Raw genomic sequence first — 21,738 nt, forward strand, 5'->3', positions numbered from 1 at the left:
AGAGTGATAAGTGTAAGGGTGATTCACACAACTCATCGCTGACCTCATACCTTCACTTACACTAATTCCCTAACAAGCAATGCAGGTCACCACTACCATTCACACGACCTCACAAAAGTCAGATGATATAGCGAGGTTACTGAGACCATCACATGTTGACAAAATTAAATAACATTTATGTTCCTACTTTTATAGAAATGGATTAACATCAGTTTATGTGGAAGTTAGATTAGATTATTAGCTATTAGATTATTTGAAAGTTAGATTACTTTATAAGCTATTATGACATTGAATTACACAAAGGTTAAAAAAAACTTCAGGCTCAAAAAGATCAATATATTTCATGTTTTATTAAACTTATATGTTTCACTAGAAGAAGCTCGAGTAGTGTGGTATTTGGATTAATAAGAAATCAGTAACCAACAAATTTACGTTTGTCTATTATCGCCATTGGCCTTATAAGAGTAAAAAAAATAGTTTGAATGATTCATCATTCATTGAATGAATCATCAGTGTTGTATTCACCCTGTCCGTCAGACAAACAAAATGCAATCACTAATAATTACGCATTAACTAGGTATAGGCATAGGTTGACTATGCCACAAGGAATAAAAAATTCATTTTACCCTAGTTAATAATAAGATAAATATTTGCTTAACCATTCTTACACTAAATATCAAATAAAAGTCAATTCATCCCAAATTCAATGAAGATTGGACACTAATTTTACTTAGAGTTAAAAAGATCATATTAACTAATTAACATGGCTTAATTAATTTTAAATGTAATTAGTACTATAAACTAAAATAAACAGTACCAAATTCACATTAGAATAGTATTTTTAACAGTTGTTCAGGGTTTTTCTTTCTTGTAGTGATTATCTGTATTTAAAACTAATGTTATTATAAATTGTAACTAGAAGAGAAATTACTTTTTAAAATAAAATCAAAATTGTATTACACCAAATATAAATTGTAAAAAATGTAAAATTCTGTAGATAAATTATGTAAAATAAGTTGATGGTAATTATAGATCAGGGAGGTGGTAGCAGTTGTCTGATCCAGTAGTTCAATTGGACGTTTTTAATGATTATTTTTGTGGAATACAGAATGATATAGATTATGATTTAATTGATTACTATAAGAATGAGAGATCTTTAGGAGTGAATTACTTTACTTTTACGAAGTCAATATTGATAATGTTTATAAAGCAATAATGGATATAGCATCTAACGCAGTTGGAAATGACGGAATCCATATTAAGTTTATTATATTGATTTTTAATGAAGTGAAGGATGTTTTATTACATGTTTTTAATTTTTCACTAAGTAAGTGTATTTATCCAAGTCAGTGGAAAAAATCTGCAATTCCACCACTTCCAAAGGTGAAGAGTCCTTTGCTGTTTAAAGATTATGCGCCCATAAATATATACAGGGGTTTAGGAAATATAATGGACAAGTTAGTTTATCAACAGTTATGTAAATATGTACATGATTATAATGTTTGACATAAGTGTCAATCTAGATATAGATCTTATTATAGTACTCAAATGGTACTAGGATAAAGAGGATAAAGATAACTAGCACATACACCTCTGACCATGTCTGCCACTTGCCTATAATTCAATTAGGAATTTCATCTGTGCTTTTCAGCATTATAACTGGTTTTTTTTTTTTAATGAATATCTAGCTAGAAAGTAAAATAGCTTTTATATTTTAAAGTTTGTGTGATATCCAATAAAGTTTCTTATTGAAAAGTTCTATATCGCTGCTATTGCTCCTCTGAAAGATAAGAGCCCGCTGTACTAGTGACCATCTTGATGTACTTAATTGTCTTTCGTAGGACAGGTTAGGTTTTGCTCATATCTGCCTACACTTAAACAATTCCTATTGAAGAATCAAACTTAACTCTTTTGATACATTGGTACTATCCTTAGCTCAATAATGTGTCATGTAAACTGTGCACTATGTCAGCAACAGTCAAATATGTTCCAACTACAAGCCCCATGAGTCCGACTATAACAATAACAATAATTCTGCTGACTTTTAGAAAGTTCAGTTCATTATTGGAGTAGAGAACACACATCTCGATTATGACAGGAAACGAGACACAGAGAGTGGACAAACAGAGAGCTCCTATCAAAGAGATGAATAGGTCCAGCATGGGTATCGTAACTGCAGCCAGCACTGCAACAATCAAATCATGTTTTTAAGTCAACATAAATTTTTTTTAATTAAATAGTTTATACGTAGGGGATTTTGATATGATTACTACATTAAATTATTATGTAGGTATTTAATTTATACTATTTAATAAACGTTTATGATGATAAAACCTAACTATATAGCTTTTCTAACTATCTACATTTATATTACATTACAGTGGTATAAACTTACGTATACAAAGAGCCAAAAACGTTCTCAGGATATTTTCAACTATTCTTGGTTTTTTGCTTTCCTCAATAATTCGTTTTAAATAATTTGATAAAATGATCTCTACTGCCACATAAAACTGAAGAGCAAATGTGAAGAAAATGGACAGTGAAAATGCGATCTTCACTACCTGAGACAATCTGAAAAGTAGAACATCTGTTATTTATAAAAAAAAAAAATACATATTACAGTAATGCAAAATTATTATCACCAATCAAAATGGGTTTTGTTTCAATATAATTAATGGATAATACACCATAGGTGACAGAAAGGATTTAAATCACACTTCAGTCTCAACTCTACTACTGCTTGTCTTTTCACAACTTAGAATTTTTAAAGTAATTGTTTGCCCTTAAAGCCAACTCCTGTACTAAGGCATGGAAAATCCTTTTCTTTGATACTCTCACTTGTGTCAAAAACATTTTAGATCTTTTTGTTATGAATATGATTTTTTTGAATCTAGTTTTCAATAAAGTATGGCATAGAATGAATTATCAGTTTTTCATCTAATATTGACAAATATGTCGTAATAAGACTTTTTATTGCATCCAACTTTCTTTTTATATATCACCGCTCTTGTATTATCTATAATTACAGATTTTGCATCTAACACAGTGATTCCAAAGTAGTCTTTTTCCTCGATTTACATAAGTTTCACTGTTAAATGAAATTGTGCAAAACTTAATAATCAGTTAAGGGACTATTTTACACTTCATACTTCACCAAATGATTCTTGATCTTCTAAGTCAACAGATGATTCCATATTCCTATTAATCATCACTCGTCAAGTAAATTAATATGATAACAGTTTTGAAATGAGTTAATATATGAGTTAATCATAATGTTTGGTTGGTAACGTGACTATGACTCGCTTACACATTTTCCGAAGGGAGATTCAGAGATACACTAGCTTCTATTTTGCATCTCCATACTTGACAATCCCACAGAATCTAATACATGTTTACGCCAGAGTAGTGGCTTGCATCAAGATGTTCAGAATACCATATCGTTTTGAAAAATTAGATATGAGTTAATCATAATGTTATATGACTGGTTATATCTACGAGTGAGCCACTTACACATTTTCCCGAGGAAGGTTCAGAGACACACTAGCCTCTATGTCATCTCCGTACTTGACAAACCCAAAGAATCCTATACATGTGTATGCCAGAGTGGTGGCACCCATTGAGATGTTGAGAACACCATATCGCTTTCCAAAAGAAGCAGGCGTCTTCATATTCCTCTCCACTGAAACCACCTAATAACAAAATAAGGTACGATTGTCATTTTTATGTACATAAGTTTCTTGACAAAATTGTGTTAATCACAAAATTAGATACCAAAACTGCATAATGTGTAAATGTCTATCAAAATGTATAGATGTCTCAAAATAGCTGAATGATTTGGATGAAAGTCAACAGACAAATTTGTTTCAAAGATAAATTTGATAAGTTGGTCATTCACAATCATGCCTTAAAAACTGTTTATTTAGCATTCATAAAATTACACAAAAGTAGTAAATAAAAAAATAACTACAAACTATTTTATAATTAAGAATGTTGTTTGTTAAATTCAACTGTTGTGTCATGTTTTCAATTGAATCTTTTTATTCACAACAGTTTTTACAAGTTTTTTTACAGAATGATATAAGAAAAGTCAAATAGAAAAAAATTGTACACATTACATATTGGAAAACATTGTAATGTAAGGATTTACCTTTTACACAAAACAATGAATATACTTACGATTTGGTTTGGGAATAATTCTACATGCTAGAAAAGTGTATGCTGTCTGTGGGCATGAGGAGTCATATTTTGCTAAAATATTATTTGATTTATTAATTTTGTATGTAAATGGTAGAACTGCAGAGAGAGAGAGAGAGAGAGAGAGAGAGAGAGAGAGAGAGAGAGAGAGAGAGAGAGAGAGAGAGAGAGAGAGAGAGAGAGAGAGAGGGAGAGGGAGAGGGAGAGGGGGAGAGGGAGAGGGGGAGAGGGAGGGAGAGAGAGAGAGAGAGAGAGAGAGAGAGAGAGAGAGAGAAGGCAATATACAACCTTACATCCACACATACCTACATTCAAAACACATACACAGACATACGCACTCAAAACACAACTTCCCTTACCACAGATCTAATGAAACATGCATTTTCTACAGACACGAACAACAGATTCATATATACACATCAATCTCTATATTACTATAAAGTTAAATAATAATATGTGTCCCTACGAAATAGTCAAAAACAAGACTTTGGACTCATACACACACAAAAGCAAACTCCACCGTATGATTTATGATCTTTGTATTGTAAAACATTATTCGACTTCAACTCATAACAAATCTTATATGCTATTTCTTTGTTTCTCCGTGGTTTTTTTCTCTTTTTTTATAAACGTTGGCAAGTAATTGCACAATTTAGGCCCCTAATAAACAGAACTTTTTGCAAAAGCGAGTTTTTAGCTCTAACAGGTCTCAGAATTCTAACAAGGTAGACTTAATTCAATTTTGATTGTATAAATGGATGATATGTTTAAATTAATATTGTATTAGAGAACATTTCTCACAAACATAATTTTCCCAGAAATATAAAATTAAAAGAATTTTTATATTTTATATAATTTTTTGGAGTAGATGTTTGTTTACATGGAAACCAAGATATTTAACACTGTTAGTTTGTGTTACTTGACTGCTACTGCTAATTATTGTTGTCACAGCTTATATTATGATACCCTAAAGGTTCCATAAAGGTAAATGTTTCAGTCAGTGAAAAATTCAAATACATTAATTTTTGTGCTTTTATTTCTAGTTTATTTCTTGTGATCCATTGGTTAAGGCATTAGGGCATGCTCTATATAGATATAAATAAGATCTATAGCCAATGAAAGATTTCCGTTTCGAGTAAAATAAGCCCACAGAATATCAGCTTCCTAAATTTCACACTCCCTGGGTTCGTATCTAATGGTATGTTTATATTATAAAATTAGACCTCCATTTGTTACATTACTACCAACTGATACCAGCAAGTAGCCCCCCAAAGAGTACAATTCAGCATCTCTAGAGTCCATTTGTCTTATAAAATAGTTAAAGAAACTCATTAATAAAAGTTGCCAATTTAGTAGCCTCTATATCTAAGTGGAACTAATGTATAATGCTGAAAATCTACCTTGCAACAGAAGCAATGCTTTTGAATAAGAAATCTTTAATTCATAAAAGTTTAAATTATAATTTTTAGAACTATTCATCCCTATGGCACCTAATTTTAACAAAAATATTATTAAACATCTTCACTACTTTAAAAATGATAGATTTTCTTACATCTGATTACAAAAACACTGATAAAAAGGAAAGATGGAACTAAAAACAGATAAATTATAGCAAAAAGTACAAAAATTGTATTTGCTATTATTACTACCATAATATTTACATACACAGTATGATAAACCAAATATGACCTGGAGAACTCTTTTGCTTATTTTAATAGGTGTAATATTTTTCTGTAATTTGTAAAAGTTCAAGTCTATTTTGATACCTATGCTTTAAAGCTATTTATAATTAATTTAACTGAAAATATAGTCAAGTTTAACATTTTTTCAAGAAACAAAATTCTTAAAATCTATAAATTTTAATAGACAAGTATTTACTTTTATATGTTGAAACCTGTAACTCACCACTCCAATAGCTGACATAGCGAATAGTGTAGTGGTAAAGAATCGCACAAATCCTTTGGGGGATCTGACCATGGGAACAGTGGAGAGAGGAGGCAGGTTGTGCAGGATGAAGAACATCATGACAACAAAGCTGAAGAGCATGAGCACGTTGGCCAACTGCGCAAGCGGTGCCAAGTGTCTGATGTTGCGGATGAAGCAAGTCACAAACAGAGCTACGAAAGTAGCAGTCATCACCAATCTCACATCCACCACCCAGAATTGATCCAAAACCTGAGCAAAATAAAATATTATCTTCATTTTCTTATCCTTTCTTATAAAATAACATTAGTTACTATTCTAATAATAAATGTTTAATATTAAACATAAAAATAAGAATTACTGTAGGTTTAAATCACATTCACTCAGTTAAATGACTTTATTTAAGTCTTATAAGTTAAATATTTTTGTCAATTGTTATATTATTCTTTAATTGAATATTTAAAAGTTAAAATTTAATTGGTGGTACTTTATATTAAATTACTTGTTCATAGAGTATATTAAATATTGTATTATTTCAACTATTTGCATTACAACCCTTGTAGTACACATAAAACATAATGTAGTTTAGTGAACAATTTTAAAATGTCTGCGTCATAGATATTACAAAATAGAAATGAGAATATAACCACACTAATAGTCTTATATTGTAATGGCCATTTTGGCCAAATGGTACAAAATATTTAGGGTACTGGCAAAAAATATGCCTGAAATTAAAAATTATAATGTATCAAACATTTTTGGTAGTTATAAAATTAAAACTGATAAATCTTACTTGGTAAGATTTATGCGCAAACTAGTAAATAAGCCATTGGCCAATTAATGGCCATAGGAAAAAAGTGGCCTTTGGCCAACTGAAAAATACCTGTTTTAGATTGTCTGCTATGAAAACAATGTATACACTGCACATTCCGAGCTGGTATAACACTAAAAAGAAGTCCACTACGACTCTGCAACATTATGGGAAAATTCGTTATAGACACAAACATACAGATACCTATTAATATCTATCAGGAATATAATAGGGAGTATTAATTAATTAATCTCCAATCATGACAGATTAAAAATTAACTAACAGAAAGAACTTTGTTTCTTAAGAATAAATTTTAAAAGATACACAAACAAAATTGATCAATTCTTAGGCCTTTCTAATCGTTCATAACCTTCACTTAAAAAATTACTTTTCTGACATTACATACTGAAAAGCTTAAAAGTGTAATAATATATATTTTTATATGACATAAACCACATTCATAATAATAATTTTTTTAGTTTGAAATATTTCATATCAGGAGCAAACCCATAATTAATAGATATATATCTAGAAATAAAACTTTTGATCTTTCACTTGTATCAGCTAAATTTCAGTAACGTGACAGTAACTGACAACAAACAACTTGCTGTATCAGATTTCTTATTGGCACATACTTTTGTGAGATTCGTCGTCATAAACCCTCTGTAATAGGAATTTATATTATTTTTTACCAAAATATAAATTTTATATTTGATTTAATAACAAATACTCTAAACGTTTAGGCTATTTTTTAAAACACTTGGTGGGTTATTAGTGAGTATTATATTTATTAAAACAACCCTTGAAATAACTTTCATTGTAAAAGCTGTAATTTTTTGAAAACCAATAATTTCTGAGCAAAAATAAAAAGTGTGAGAAATGAAAGATTGTGTAAATTTGCAATACTTAAATTTCATGTCTTTACAATTGCATCAGTATAGAATTATCTGATTTGTTCTCTACTGTGATTTCCACTTCTTCTTTTATAAAAAATGAATTTTCAATCTCTCAGTAATTATGAAATACATTTTTATGAACATGAGTTGTATGCAATTTTGTCATGCTTCTAAAGAGTCGTTACATTTAAAGAGAATCTATGTAATGACTATTTATATACATGCTAAACTAGTATTGACTTAAAACGAGGTTGGTATCAAAGTTCACATGGGCAGAATGTGCTATATATATGTACCAATATTAAGTAATCTTATTTGTTTTTGAGAAAATTTTAATTGAAAAATTGTTATTTGATGAAGCCTTCAAAAACGGAAAAAGAGGAAAATATACTGTAATTAGAGATCACATATCTGAGTACATGTAACATTTCAAAAAGTCAGCCAAGCGATTAAGGACTTGCATAAATACAATTATCAAAAATGTTTGTAAAAACAATGTTTTGTTAGTATTAACACGGGAATGAATTTTTGTCAATAGTTTCAATATTTAAAAACTTTACAAATGCACATGCGTACATGCTTGGTATATATTATAGGCCCCCTTACTGAGTAAGCTAAAGTGAGTAAATTATAACATGATGAATAAATGTAAACTTACCCTGACACCCCAGCGAATGGTCTGAATACTGGAGGCCCGTGTTCTAAAGCCACCCTCATAGAGTCAGGATAGTTCAGTATAGGCACCCTCAACCATTTGCACATCTCATATTGTGATCTTGCCTAAAAAATAGTTAATGCTGAAGTCCTAATTTCAAAGGATTTCAAAAGAATATAACACTTATTGGAGCTCAGCATGTACAAGAATGTTAGTATACATTACCCATTATCGATACTTATGAAAATACAAAAAACAAAATAGTATTATTACAATTGTAAATGCACAATTAAAAACCCTAATAAAATATACCAAAATCTGTTTATTAATTAGACCTTATAATTATGTTATAAAGCTAAAAATGTTCAAGATTGGGTCTAAAACATGCACACATCTAGGAACATAATAACAATCACTGGCAAGCGTTCAAAAAGTATGTAGTAATACATAACAATTGGTGGAATGGAGTGGAGTAAAACAAATTAGCTTAAACATTTTTTTAAATCCTAATAAAAATGATACATATAAAATAAAACTGATCTTGTGTGTATATTATTTAATATTTAAAATCAAACACTAGAAGCTCAACAATATATTTCTTTTTGACCTTTTTCCTTAACATCTTGCTTGGAATAAAGCAAATAGAAATATTATTACCTTTGAAATAATATCCTCCTTTTATCAACATTCCACCATGGAAAAAATTTGAGAATTGTACTAACTAGTCTTCTTAATATTGTTATATCCATACACTCTGCCACAAACATATGTAACATGCATAGGTGTATCCAGGGAGGGGTTTGGGGTTGTAACCCCTTCTCCCCCATTGATACAAATATTCAGTGTATTTTAACTTACATTAAATTGAAAGTATATTCGTAGTCGAACACACATAGTGGTATCATAATTCAGTTTTGTTATAGTGGTATCATAATTCAGTTTTGTTTTTATTTGTTTTCATATTTTAACTATAACAGCTGACATATTATAGTAAAACACAGGACTCATGCTCTCTAATTTTCTGGAATGACAAGTGTGTCTGTAACCCTTAGAGGTTGACAAACATAATACAGACACTGTTGCTTCCTCACTTCCTGTCTTCAGGCGAGAGAGACAAGTAATGGCCATGAACATGCACCCGTCATCTCTTTGACTAATTTTTAATAGTCTTAATATAGTTCTTTTGTTGCTGCCAGTACTCAAGCACTAGCGATTTGTGTTATTAATGACACTGATAGTGGTAGTAGTAACAAAAAATAAATAAAGGTACACAACCTCGAGTTTGCTGATTTCACTATTTTAAAACATTTTATTTCTTAAAATTTATTAACTTTTACTTTGTCGATACTGTTTCACTTCTCCAGTACTGTTATTGTGCAATACATAGTCTTAATATAGTTCTTTTGTTGCTGCCAGTAGTCAAGCACTAGTGACTTGTGTTATTAATGAACACTGATAGTGGTAGTAGTAACAAAAAAATAAATAAAAGTAAACAACCTCGAGTTTGCTGATTTTACTATTTAAAAATATTTTATTTCTGAAAATGTATTAACTTTTACTTTGTCGATACTGTTTCACTTCTCCAGTACTGTTATTGTGCAATACATAGTCTTAATATTATATATTTGTCAAAATATGTTTAATACAGTAGAACCCCTCATATCCGGCCACCACGGGACCGAGCCCCTGGCCGGATAACGATTCGGCCGGATAAACCAACCTACAGTACACAGCACTTGATGAAACAAAACAATTGTACTGTACTGTACTAACCGCACTGGAAATAATCAACGAACTGTTTACATGTTAAACCTACTAGCTCAACTGAGGACAACACAGGAAAATGTAAACAAATAGATACACCAAAATAACGCACGAGTCGTGGTAGACTAGTGCGTGCAACTGCGCGTCCGCAAGCCGTAGTAAATAAATTTCGATATTGGCTTCCGGGAAGTGGCCGGATAAACCGAGGTGCGGTAAAACCGAGGCCAGATATGAGGGGTTCTACTGTATTTGACCTACTTGATATAATAACAAGTTAGGAAATAACGCAAATGTTCACTAAAACTGCAAGTCCATAACCAAAATAAAGAAATATCGTGGTTATTTAAATAATATCTGACTGATTTCAAGTTTGTATTTAGTATGTTTTATTTTACACTCTAGAACATGTTTTCTTTACTTCAATAAATAAAATTTAAATAAATAATAATAACAAAATATTATTAGAAATTAAATGTTAAGCTCATATTAAAATAAATTCGAGAACTTCCTACAAACTTTAGAATGTCTTTCTTGATAATGAAGGACAACAATAAACCCTTCAAGAGAGAGTATAAAGGATGTCTTTAGCCAGCTGGTTTGTTATCTTAAGTGTTGGTCATCTGAATTCTTTACTGTTAAAGTGGTTCAATGAACAATGCTGCACAGTTTATGTGTGAAACTACACTATTACCACAACCTCTCTGTTTAAACATATTGTAGCAGCGAAATTCAATTATTAAAATGAAAGAAATTATAAAGAGAAAATCCAAATAACTAATAGGTTAGCTTGCTAGAGAATATGTGGTAACGTACCAGGACATGAAGACAATAGGTGGTCAGTGAGCCCAGAATGATGGTAAAGACGGTTCCAATCAACAAGCCAGATTGACTGAAGGCTTCAGGCATGGCGAGGATTCCAGTTCCCATGCATCCTCTCAGCAGAAGAACAATACTTTCAGCATCTCTTTAGAAACAGAATTGTAACATGTGTTAAAAGACAGTTCCAGCCAACAAGCCAAATTTTTTGAAGGCTTTAGCAGAGCCATCGTACTCAGCTTTGACAGGCTCCGTCATGTCCCACAACCACACCCCTTTCACCCTGTAGAGATGTGGTGGGGAGCCGGTAGAATTTTAAGAAAAAACCAGTTTGAGTACAGGCCTGGCCTTCAGGCACGGCAAGAATTTCAGTTCCTATACATCCTCTCAAAAGAACTAAAATGCTCTCTGCGTCTCTGTAGAAAAAGAATTGTACCACGTGTTAAAAGAAAGTTCTAGCTAACAAGCCAGATTTGCTGAGGGCTTCAAGTATGACTAGGATTCCAGTTCTCAAGCACCCTCTCAGCAGAAGTATAATACTTTCAGCATCTCCGTAGGAACTGAATTATAAAAAAAAATAGAAATCAGTTCCAGCTAACAAGCCAGATTTGCTGAGGGCTTCAAGTACAACTAGGATTCAAGTTCTCAAACACCCTCTCGGCAGAAGTTTAATGCTTTCAGCATCTCTGTAGGGACAGAATTGTAACATGTATTAAAATCAGACGCTGTTACAGACTTTACTCCTGAAATTTGGAATCATGTTCGTTTGAAGAGATCCTAAAAAAGTTGGCAAGGAAGAAGCTTAACATGAACTTGTTATACCGTTTTGACATCAGACACATCTAGACCACTAGATATAGTGTAATACATGTGAAAATGTATCCTCATTGTCTCGTCAGGTACACAATTGGAGTTTAACTCAAAATTCACATGGAATCAACCCTTTCCAACATAGGTACTTTATGTGCATGTATTAGAAGACAAACCAATTTTTATCAAAATAAAAAATGTGCAAGTACTTATAACAACAAATGCACAACAATTACTTTTCTTTTAAATATATTTACACACCATACAAGTGCCTAAAATAAATTAGTTATTTAATTTTATACATTGCAATATAAATGATTTTTTAAACAGTTAACAAATGCCATTAATAACTTGTCTTTAATTTAAATATAACTACACTATTACAAGGACAAAGAGTGCAGTACCTAATATTGAGAGTTTGAAAAATGTTTTGCTGTAGAGAGAATAAAAATATCTGGCCATAGCACATTTGAGTCAATCCTTCAATCCTTATAAAAGGCCCAAAGTTATCAAACCCTCTTGGGTATAAATAAACTTGCTTTTTCCATAAGCTTTTTTATTGTTCATAATTAATATTACTTTTTAAATATCTATACTTAATTTTGTATTACTTTTGATCATTATTGTTATCATACATTTGTGTTATGTAGTACAATGTAACATATGTTGACTTTGGTCAAACACATGAAACATTTAAACTAAAATATAAAAGATTAACTGATTGATATTGTCTAATAGTCAATAAATATTCTGCATAAATACAAATAACCATTATCATGAAAATAATCTAAGGCATGTGCAAGTATTACAATCAGTGTTAAATAGTTGAAATCCTCGTTAACTGAAATAATATTTTGTTCTTCTCAGAAACCCATGGTAAGTCAAGATAAAAAAGAAAGGAAATATACCTTAAAATATTTCAGAATATAATTTTATCTCTGTAAGTGGAAGAAACAAAATTATTGTATTATTTCATCTCGAATATATACAATAATCACTTGTCTGACTCAAAATACAACAGATAAGTTTGAAATGTTTTGAAATACTACTTAAGTTGTATATGTCCATAATTCATAGATTTTTAAAAGGGCTTTAATAACTTGAAAACTACTTGAGTAGAGAAACGAGTTGCACCTACTTTTATGAGTAGTATTTCTGGGGTTGTACGCAATTAATCACTAAAACATAACAGGGAATAATTTAGAAATGTACTTAATTACATTGGAAGAACGAAATGCCAATTTGTTTGTTTAACTCAAATTTTATTTGGTTAATTACTATCTTTCAATTTAGTTGTGATCTCTATAGGACAAACTTAACTTAGGCTAACCTATTTTACTCGTATTATTCACAATCTAAATATAGATGACTCGATCAAATAAGCTGTTCTTTCAAGATTCAAGCAATTGAGAATGTACTTTATTTCTATATAAAAACTTGTTTTAATCAGTAAGAAACCATGCAATTTACGGTTCAGAAGCCCTTATCCTACTGGAATAGTCAGATTTCTACACATGATGGCATTATGTAAATGTCTTATCATAACAATTCTGAAACTTGAAACATTTTTTACTGAAAAATTGAAGATATACTGAGGAAGTAAGTGTGGGTCATCCAAAACATTCTAATAATGATGTTACATTAGAGACAAGAAGTATATTCTTAATTTAATAACTGTTTCAACTCTTAAAGATGATTATGAAAATATGGAATGGTAATATTATCTGTTATTACATCACAAGTTAGTCATGTATATCATTAGCTTTCTGTACCAATAGCTTTACATTTTGAACATCAAATGGTACTGTATACAATATTGTCACCAAACAATAGTAATATACATTGTTAACCCCTTCATGGATTTTCTTATGTGCCTAAAATTATGTTGTTGTACTGTTTTTTTTCTGTTTTTTACAGAGATAGGTTTGTAGAGTTTAGATTTATACTTTTTGATACAAAAAAGTTATTTTTAGTATCTCTTTTCAAATTTTTGTTATTTTTACATATTTTCCACCAAGTTATTTTCACTATCAGTGCCTGTGTCATCATCATACAAGAATAAGCTAATCTTGTATGTGTGCATTGAATGTTTTCATGGTACAATAAACACCAGAAATAAAAACATAAAATACTCCAAGACGGTTGAGGTACAACAACAAAACACGGTAGCTGTCTGCACTGTGTGACTACAGCAAACTTACCAAGGCACAAACACTTATGACAGAGGACCAAGGAAGTACTGACTTGTAGTAGAAAATGGCAGAACTACTTGGGTGACACGCGGTTGTCACAGAAATGCTTCTTGTACAATATATGGCAGACAAAAGAATAAAACAGAAACAATATAGCGATATTACATCACAATTATACTTTTGCTCAATCGATATAAACAAAATATTGCATCAAAATCTGTGAAGGGGTTAATGTGTGCTATCAAAATTAATTTCTTTTTTTATATTCCACATTATAATAAACACTATTTACTATGTATACTAAAAAGAATCATATACTAACGTTGCAGGGTTTTTCAGCTCCCTATGTTCATAGGGATCATATGGTCTCTGTATGCCGTTTGTTGTGGGTTGTGTAACCGAAGGTGACATCTCCACTGAAACTCCATCCTTCTGACTTCCATCATCACTCTTGGAACTTGAACAGATAGTTGATCAAATAAATAAAAATTAATAATAAGTTAATATTGTGACTGTTTAGTTCAGAACCGCCTTCCTCTTAGTACAGAGTCTGGAATCTGATGCCATCACAGACTTGTTTCTAGTTGAGTTTAATTCCAGTCCACGTTGAATTAACCCTTCCCACTACAGCTATGTGATTGGTTGATGTTGTATTTGAAATTTATACTGATCATGAATATTGTTATGAACTAATTAGACTAATTAATGGTTATTATTAATGATTACAAAGTTCACTGTTTAAAGTGAAAATAACTCTTTGAAGTCCTCTAACTGTACCATAATGGTTGTGTAATCTGTTGTATATTGTGAAATGTAATTTGATAGATACCTGGTAAGTATCTGCAGATCAATTGATAAATGTTTACAGAATAATTTTTATGTTTTGGAGTAATTGATCAGGTAAACATTTTGTATTTTGGAGATATGTGTGAATGTATGTATGTAAGGAATTTTGTTTCAACCCTAAGTAATATTATTGACCTCACACAGAGAAGCAAATTCAAATTCAAATTCTTTATCGCCAGAACATCTGCACAATTTATAGCAGTGTCAGAAACAAATTCAGTATATACAATCATCTATGATATACATCTCCTATGCCTAATAACAATAGTGTCTATCCAATTACAACAAAATAATCATTTATGGGCTGATATAAATCAATAACTTTTTTAGATTTTTCTTGAAACAGTTAATTTCAAGAGATTAAAAATGAGAAGAAAGAGAGTTGTAGAGTTCAATGTCTGTTTCAGCAAAACAATTCAAAGTGGTTTTAAGACTACATTGAGATATTCTAAGAGAATTATAGTTTCTAGCCATAAGGTTATGAACAGATCTATTTGTAGGTCAAATTGTGTAAATATTCTATTTACCATGGATGATCTTCTTCGATATAAATGAAGACTATTCCTTGAGAGACAAGCATCCATAATGTATAATTCCAAGTTAAGATACACAACACCAAGGTTCCTGCATAGCCACTTAATATTTTAGTTTGTGCGCTGCAAGGTTGCAGACCATAAATCTTTTCGAGTTGTAATACTGTTGATAATGATTTGAGGTTACTGAAGTTTCTTTTTTTATGAGTTTGATTACATTACTCATGGCTTCCATCAACTCATCCAAACATAAATTCCTTCTCGGTTGTTTGTTACCAACATGTATAAAAACAGTTCTTGGGGAATGAGAAATGTCTTCCACCCTTCTGATATTGCCACAAAGCTGATTGGCTGTTGTTCCTCTATAGCATATTGTACTTCCATTTTTATTTAAACATGCTTGATGATGGAGTCACCCATAATCAGAATGGGTTTGCAATATAATTTGGGCTTATCCTTATCTAATGTGGGATTTATCCATTCATGTTTTGACAGCATTTCTTTCTGAGGGTTATTTTTTATTTTGTTTTTACTGTACTCATAAGTTTAATTCTTGTTTTGCAACTTCTCAAATGATTCTTCAGACCTTTATAAAAGGACTTGTTTATCTTTTACTTCTTCACCTTGGGAGGAATCAGTGTTTTGCTAGGGTTCTAAACCTTAAGTTACAAAGTAGAAGTTTGATTCTTGGCATTAATGAGAAGTAAATTAATCTGATTATAATAATTCTAGACATAAATTTTTCTAAAAGAATGTTATTATCTGTTAGTTGTAGGCCATTTAGTATTAGTGAGCAAGTAATATCCAAATTATGTAGTGCATGAGCACCACATTCTACCTTCCTGTTGCATGAATCGCATCTCCACCACATTTGCACACGTCTCAGCATATTCGCTATTGTATCCAGCCACAGATGCATTTTACATTTTCGTATATCTTCATTTAATTGATCATTTTTCACAGCAAAAATATACTCACTCAAGTTCTAAAGAGTCAAAAATATTATGCACAATAGTATGGTCGGTGCTAATTTTGAACTATGTGCCATGTACATGCTGGTATATAGGTTTAGTAAACTATAGTGTGCATGCACAGGCTGGTCACATGGCCTTGACTTTGTATCAGATGGCTATATGCGTTAAACACTTGTAGTGAGTGCTCATTGCATTTTGTCAGTTTTGCAGAATGTACAGAACAAAAATATTGCATCACATTTTGTCAAAAACTTGGCAATTTCCATATTGAAACCATTTGAAAAATATAACAAACCTTTAGAGATGCTTTGAATGTGACACAGATAAAGGAGGGATACATGAAGTTCAAAGATGTCTGCACGTCAGTGGACAGTAAAACTCGTTCTGGAAGACAAGCAACAAGTCTATATCATAAGATTATTGATCTAGTTCACATTTTGGTGATATAGAATCAATGGATGTACTGTCCACAAACTAACTACAGAGCTAAAGTAGTGGTTTAGTTATTTAATTTTAACAGAAAAATTGCTGGCCTTCTGTTGAGAGCTCCTGTAAAATTGTTTCTACAGATTTTATCGCCATAACAAAAGCAGTTGCAGCTTGAAATTGTTTTGGAGATGTTAGAATGTACACATAATACCCATATTTTTCTAAAAACTGTCATAATGTACCATTGACCGTCATGATGTTACAGGATTGGGAGGCGTTCCGGTTGGTTCCCCTGCCATCGCCCCCCTTAATGCACTCCTGCAAAACACAGAATTTCTACAATAAGTTAGGCCTCCTTACTCTCCTTTTATGGTACAATGTAAAGATACTTGAAAGCAGGAATGACAATACAAAACATGGTTATTCATCTGGAAGAGGCCTTCAAGACTTGATTCCAATATTGGCGAGAGTTCTGGAGGGGTTTGGAAATTCAAAGGGACTATTTTGAAGGAGAACATCTTTTATCACTTGTTAAAAAATGTTGATAAATGGATAACCTTTTTCTAGATTAAGATTGGATATTAGAATTATGTAATAAAATATGTACAGGTAGCTAGTTTAAGCTCAGCATTCAGTGAACACTATCATGGGTTTTGAAATAAAATTATTAAATAAATAATTTATATTGTAGTTGGTCCTTTAACTGTTTTTTTTTTCATAAGAAGCTTGAACAGGAGATTAAAATTAAAAGCACTTAAAATCACAAGGGTGGTACCAGTTTTTAAGAAAGATGAAAGGTCAAGCCCATCTAGTGATCGACCTATTTCATTAGTTCCTGTATTGAGTAAAGTATATTATGTGTCATGTATACAAAACACCTTAAAGAGTTATTTTATTAAGAATGATATACTGTATTTTGTAATGAACAATTTGGATGCTTTCCAGGAAAAAGTAAAGTCAAAGTAATAAAGAATATTATAAATCAAGTATTAGTACATTTTGAAGGTAAATTTTTGTCATCTGCTGTATTGATTAATTTAACCAAAACATTTATTGTCTTTTAATAGAAAAATCTTTAGATTGTAATGTTTCAACAGCAAATACTGAAATCCTAGAAACTGTCCAGTATAATGCAGATATTCATGTTACTTCGTGAGGGCTCACTAAGAAACTGTTTCAGTATCAACTCCGTGCTCCACCCCAACTGGCTAAAATGCTTCAACAACAAATATTGAAATCTTAGAAACTATCCAATCAAATGTTGATATTCATGTTACCTCGTAAGGGCTCACTAAGAAACTGTTTTAGTATAAACCCCATAGCTCGACCCTAACTGGCTAAAATGCTTCAACAACAAATATTGAAATCTTAGAAACTATCCAATCAAATGTTGATATTCATGTTACCTCGTAGGGGCTCACTAAGAAACTGTTTTAGTATAAACTCCATAGCTCGACCCTAACTGGCTAAAATGCTTCAACAACAAGTATTAAAATCTTAGAAACTATCCAATCAAATGTTGATATTCATGTTATCTTGTAGGAGGTCACTAAGCTGGCTAAAATGCTTCAACAGCAAATAGTGACACCTTAGGAAATCTTTAAGAGTTTGTTCTGAAACAGTTTCTTGGTGAGTGCTTATGAAGTAACAAGAATATCTACATTTTATTGGACAGTTCCTAAGTTTTCAGTATTTGCTGTTTGTAGTTTCCAATTTCATGCTCAAACCCACTTTAAACTTATATATTCATTGACTCTGAAATGTTCAGAAGATAGAGATATTTTTAATGACTACAATTTATTCCAAACAACATGAGACTATTTTAGGTTGCCTATGATTCTATTATTATACTGTAATGAAATGCAAAAAACAGGATTATTAGTTTTTATGTATGTCATTTCATTTCAATATCAGAAACTTTGTAGTTATGAGCTGAATTATATTTGTGGTGTTTAATTGTTTGTGTTCAATCACATCTAATTCACAGTCACTGACACTGAGAACATACCCTGTACGTGAGTAGGTCACTCGGCTCATAATTTTAGTGCTTATCAAAAGAAGCACTGTTTAATTTCTCAACATATTGTTCTGATGAGGAGTAATAACCTGTTAATGTTTGAAGATAACTTCTTATATTTGGAATGCAAGATACAGCAATTTAAAACAAAACATCAAATATCATTGTTTCAGTTAAAAAAAAACCTGTTTTGTATCTATTTGTTCATCTTCCAATGTGAATAATAATAATTATTATTTATGGATGAAAACATTGTTAATAAAAACAAATAAAAGTAAGTAAGATCTTTTGCAACAGATTAACAATATTATTCTAATACGGTTTTGAATAATTATTTATTTTATATTTCTGTTCTAGTCTATTTACTTATAATATTATTTGTGTATGTGTTTGTTTCTAAACATATTTTTTTAATCATTTTAATTTTGCATAATTTTGTTTTCTTATTGTAATATTGAGTGAGTATGGGAGCTCAGCATGTGGAACATGGAACAATCAGCCTTTTGCTATATGATGTTCAAATGATAAATTTCTACTTGTTGGCTCTTTGTAAACTAGTGGTAATGATCTTACGGTAAATTTTAAATTGAACTAAAATCTATCTACTGTTATCAACTAACCATAAACATGTACCCAGCAGGGATCACTTCTGGCTGGTTTATATCTTCCAGTTGAACCCATCACTGGACACAGCAAAAACCGATGTGTCACTTAAATCTGGGCAACCTTATGGTAGTCCAGGAGTGGCACGTCACTAACCGCAAATGTCGAGATTCTGTGGTTCATGGGTAATTCAATAGGTCCAGTCTACTGTGGAAGATGACTGTTGGAGTTGGTGGGGTTTGTTCCCTAACCTCAGAGGTTCTTGCTAGCTTCAACAAGGGTGTGCCACCCCCTGCCTACTTTGACTGGAGAGGCTGGTCCAGAGTTGGCCTCCCCTTCTTCCGGGGAGACATGACTTTGAGATGTAGTGGCCTAATTCTTCCTCATGGATCTCGATAGGAGGTGGCCCTTACTCCCTAACCTTACCCATCCTGTCACTCTGTAAGCAGCGCAAAGGTTCTTAAAGGACTAAGTGCAATTTATAAGCTTCTTGTCCTAGGAGAATTAAAAAAACCATAAAAATGTGTCATACAAAACGTGAGTAAAAAGGTATTTTTTCAATTTGGTTTACTCTTTCAAGATTAGTTTCCAATAAAATCTTGCAGCTAAATAGATACTCTTGATTGGAATTCTTGCATCAATGTTTTGAAATAAGAATTGTAACAATGAAAGATCACTTATCTTCTGTAAGCCTGTTTTAATATCAGAATAATGTTCTACACATGGCTGATGTTCAACAGATGTCTGCTATACATCGCTATTTATATCAGTGATTGGAGTATGGAATAAGCATGTTTAATGACTAGAAGAGTTAAGCTGATCAGGAAATATCTTGTAATTAGTTGATATTCAGTGAACAGAAAACTGAAAAACTGTATTTTAATCTGGAATCTCTTTATTAATGCCTTATACTTACTGACTAAATATGACAACTTAACTACCATTCTTATGGAGTAAATTATGTCATCCAGTCAAACATAGGTTTCATACTTTCTCTGGTAGTATACATATTCATTACTGACAACATGTGGACATATACTGGTAGGATTTATCAATGTTCAGTTTTTAGATCTTTGCTATAGTCAACTTCAATCTCTCAAATGTCTGCTTTTCAACTATTTATTTTACTGATTGGGTGGGTAGTATTCCCCATACATTTGAGTAAAAGAAAAATATTTTGTGTGTTGTGGATTTTATTAACCAAAAATGAGGGAAAACATGGTTATCTGTTGAAAATGTAAGCTTTCTCCTCTTAACTCATCATTATTCCAAAAGTAATAAAAGTAAAAAGAATTCTTATACAGCATATGTTGTATGTCTGATTGTATAATAAATCAGACAAACATGAAAACATAGTATTATGAAAACCTGTATTTCTTTACGTTAATGGAAACTGTTTTTAGTTTAGCTGACAATAAATAATATCTACCTGCTCATGGTGAACCTCAGTTGAAAAAGATGGAAAGAGTAACTTCAGTTAAATCAAACACACTGTTGGAAGCTAAATGGATCTGATTAATACTAGATATTTTTGTTCAGACTTTGTAATCTATACATCAGCTCATCAGCTGCTCTAATTTTTTATGTGTAGAAATGTACTTTAAATATTAACACAGATAATTTGCCAAAGGATTTTCTGACAAATTTTTTAGGTACTAAAATTTAAAGTTCTCACTCTTCCTCTACTCAATCATTTATCTTGAGCAATGTTTGAAACATTTTAGAGCTACTGCATAATGGTAAAATATGGTTTACTTACTGTGACATATCTCTTTGTCCTATCAATATGTTACTCTATCTGATAAAACTGTGTACAATATCTTCAGACACAGATTAACTGATTTTAAATAGAGTAATAGTAATTAGACAGTATTTATGGTGCAAGTTTATAGAATATTTACTACCAATTACTGATCACAATCTAAATGTTCTATAGTAATTATTTCCTCAGGAATATATTGTGTTGTGTGTAAATTTGACTCACCAATAACATTCCATTAGTACAATTAATTAATATAAGAACTCAGTGGAATAGCACTGGAAGTAGCATTTGATGAATAACATTTTTAAAGAGGTTTTCAATCCAATTTTCAACTTTAGGATGACAAGTGTTGAATTAGATCAAGTGGTTGAAATTGAATTGACATATTATTACGGTTATTAACCTCTATGCTTAACAAATAAAAGAAGTCTTAAAATTGAGTAATTCTTTTGCTTCACTTAAGTACTCAATATTACAATACTTTGCAATAAATTTATATATTTTTAAATACTA

General features: G+C 31.2%; 1 protein-coding gene across 2 annotated transcripts; it reads right to left on the reverse strand.

Annotated features, from left to right (window-relative positions):
• Positions 1–322: 322 nt before the first annotated feature.
• Positions 323–21,738, reverse strand: LOC124358250 (proton-coupled amino acid transporter-like protein CG1139). 2 transcript variants are annotated; one of them, XM_046810553.1, is made up of 9 exons: positions 20,893–21,738; positions 14,384–14,518; positions 11,057–11,207; positions 8,483–8,604; positions 7,001–7,085; positions 6,100–6,369; positions 3,511–3,689; positions 2,396–2,571; positions 323–2,185 (listed from the first exon to the last, which is right to left on the reverse strand). In XM_046810553.1, exons 1-9 carry the CDS (start codon positions 20,898–20,900, stop codon positions 1,932–1,934), a joined length of 1,380 nt encoding a protein of 459 aa, XP_046666509.1. In that variant the 5' UTR covers positions 20,901–21,738; the 3' UTR covers positions 323–1,931. The 2 variants fall into 2 exon arrangements, with proteins under 2 accessions (XP_046666509.1, XP_046666503.1); XM_046810547.1 differs by having other exon boundaries at positions 21,223–21,737.

Source organism: Homalodisca vitripennis, chromosome 1, assembly GCF_021130785.1.
Source record: "Homalodisca vitripennis isolate AUS2020 chromosome 1, UT_GWSS_2.1, whole genome shotgun sequence".
Lineage (NCBI taxonomy): Eukaryota > Metazoa > Arthropoda > Insecta > Hemiptera > Cicadellidae > Homalodisca > Homalodisca vitripennis.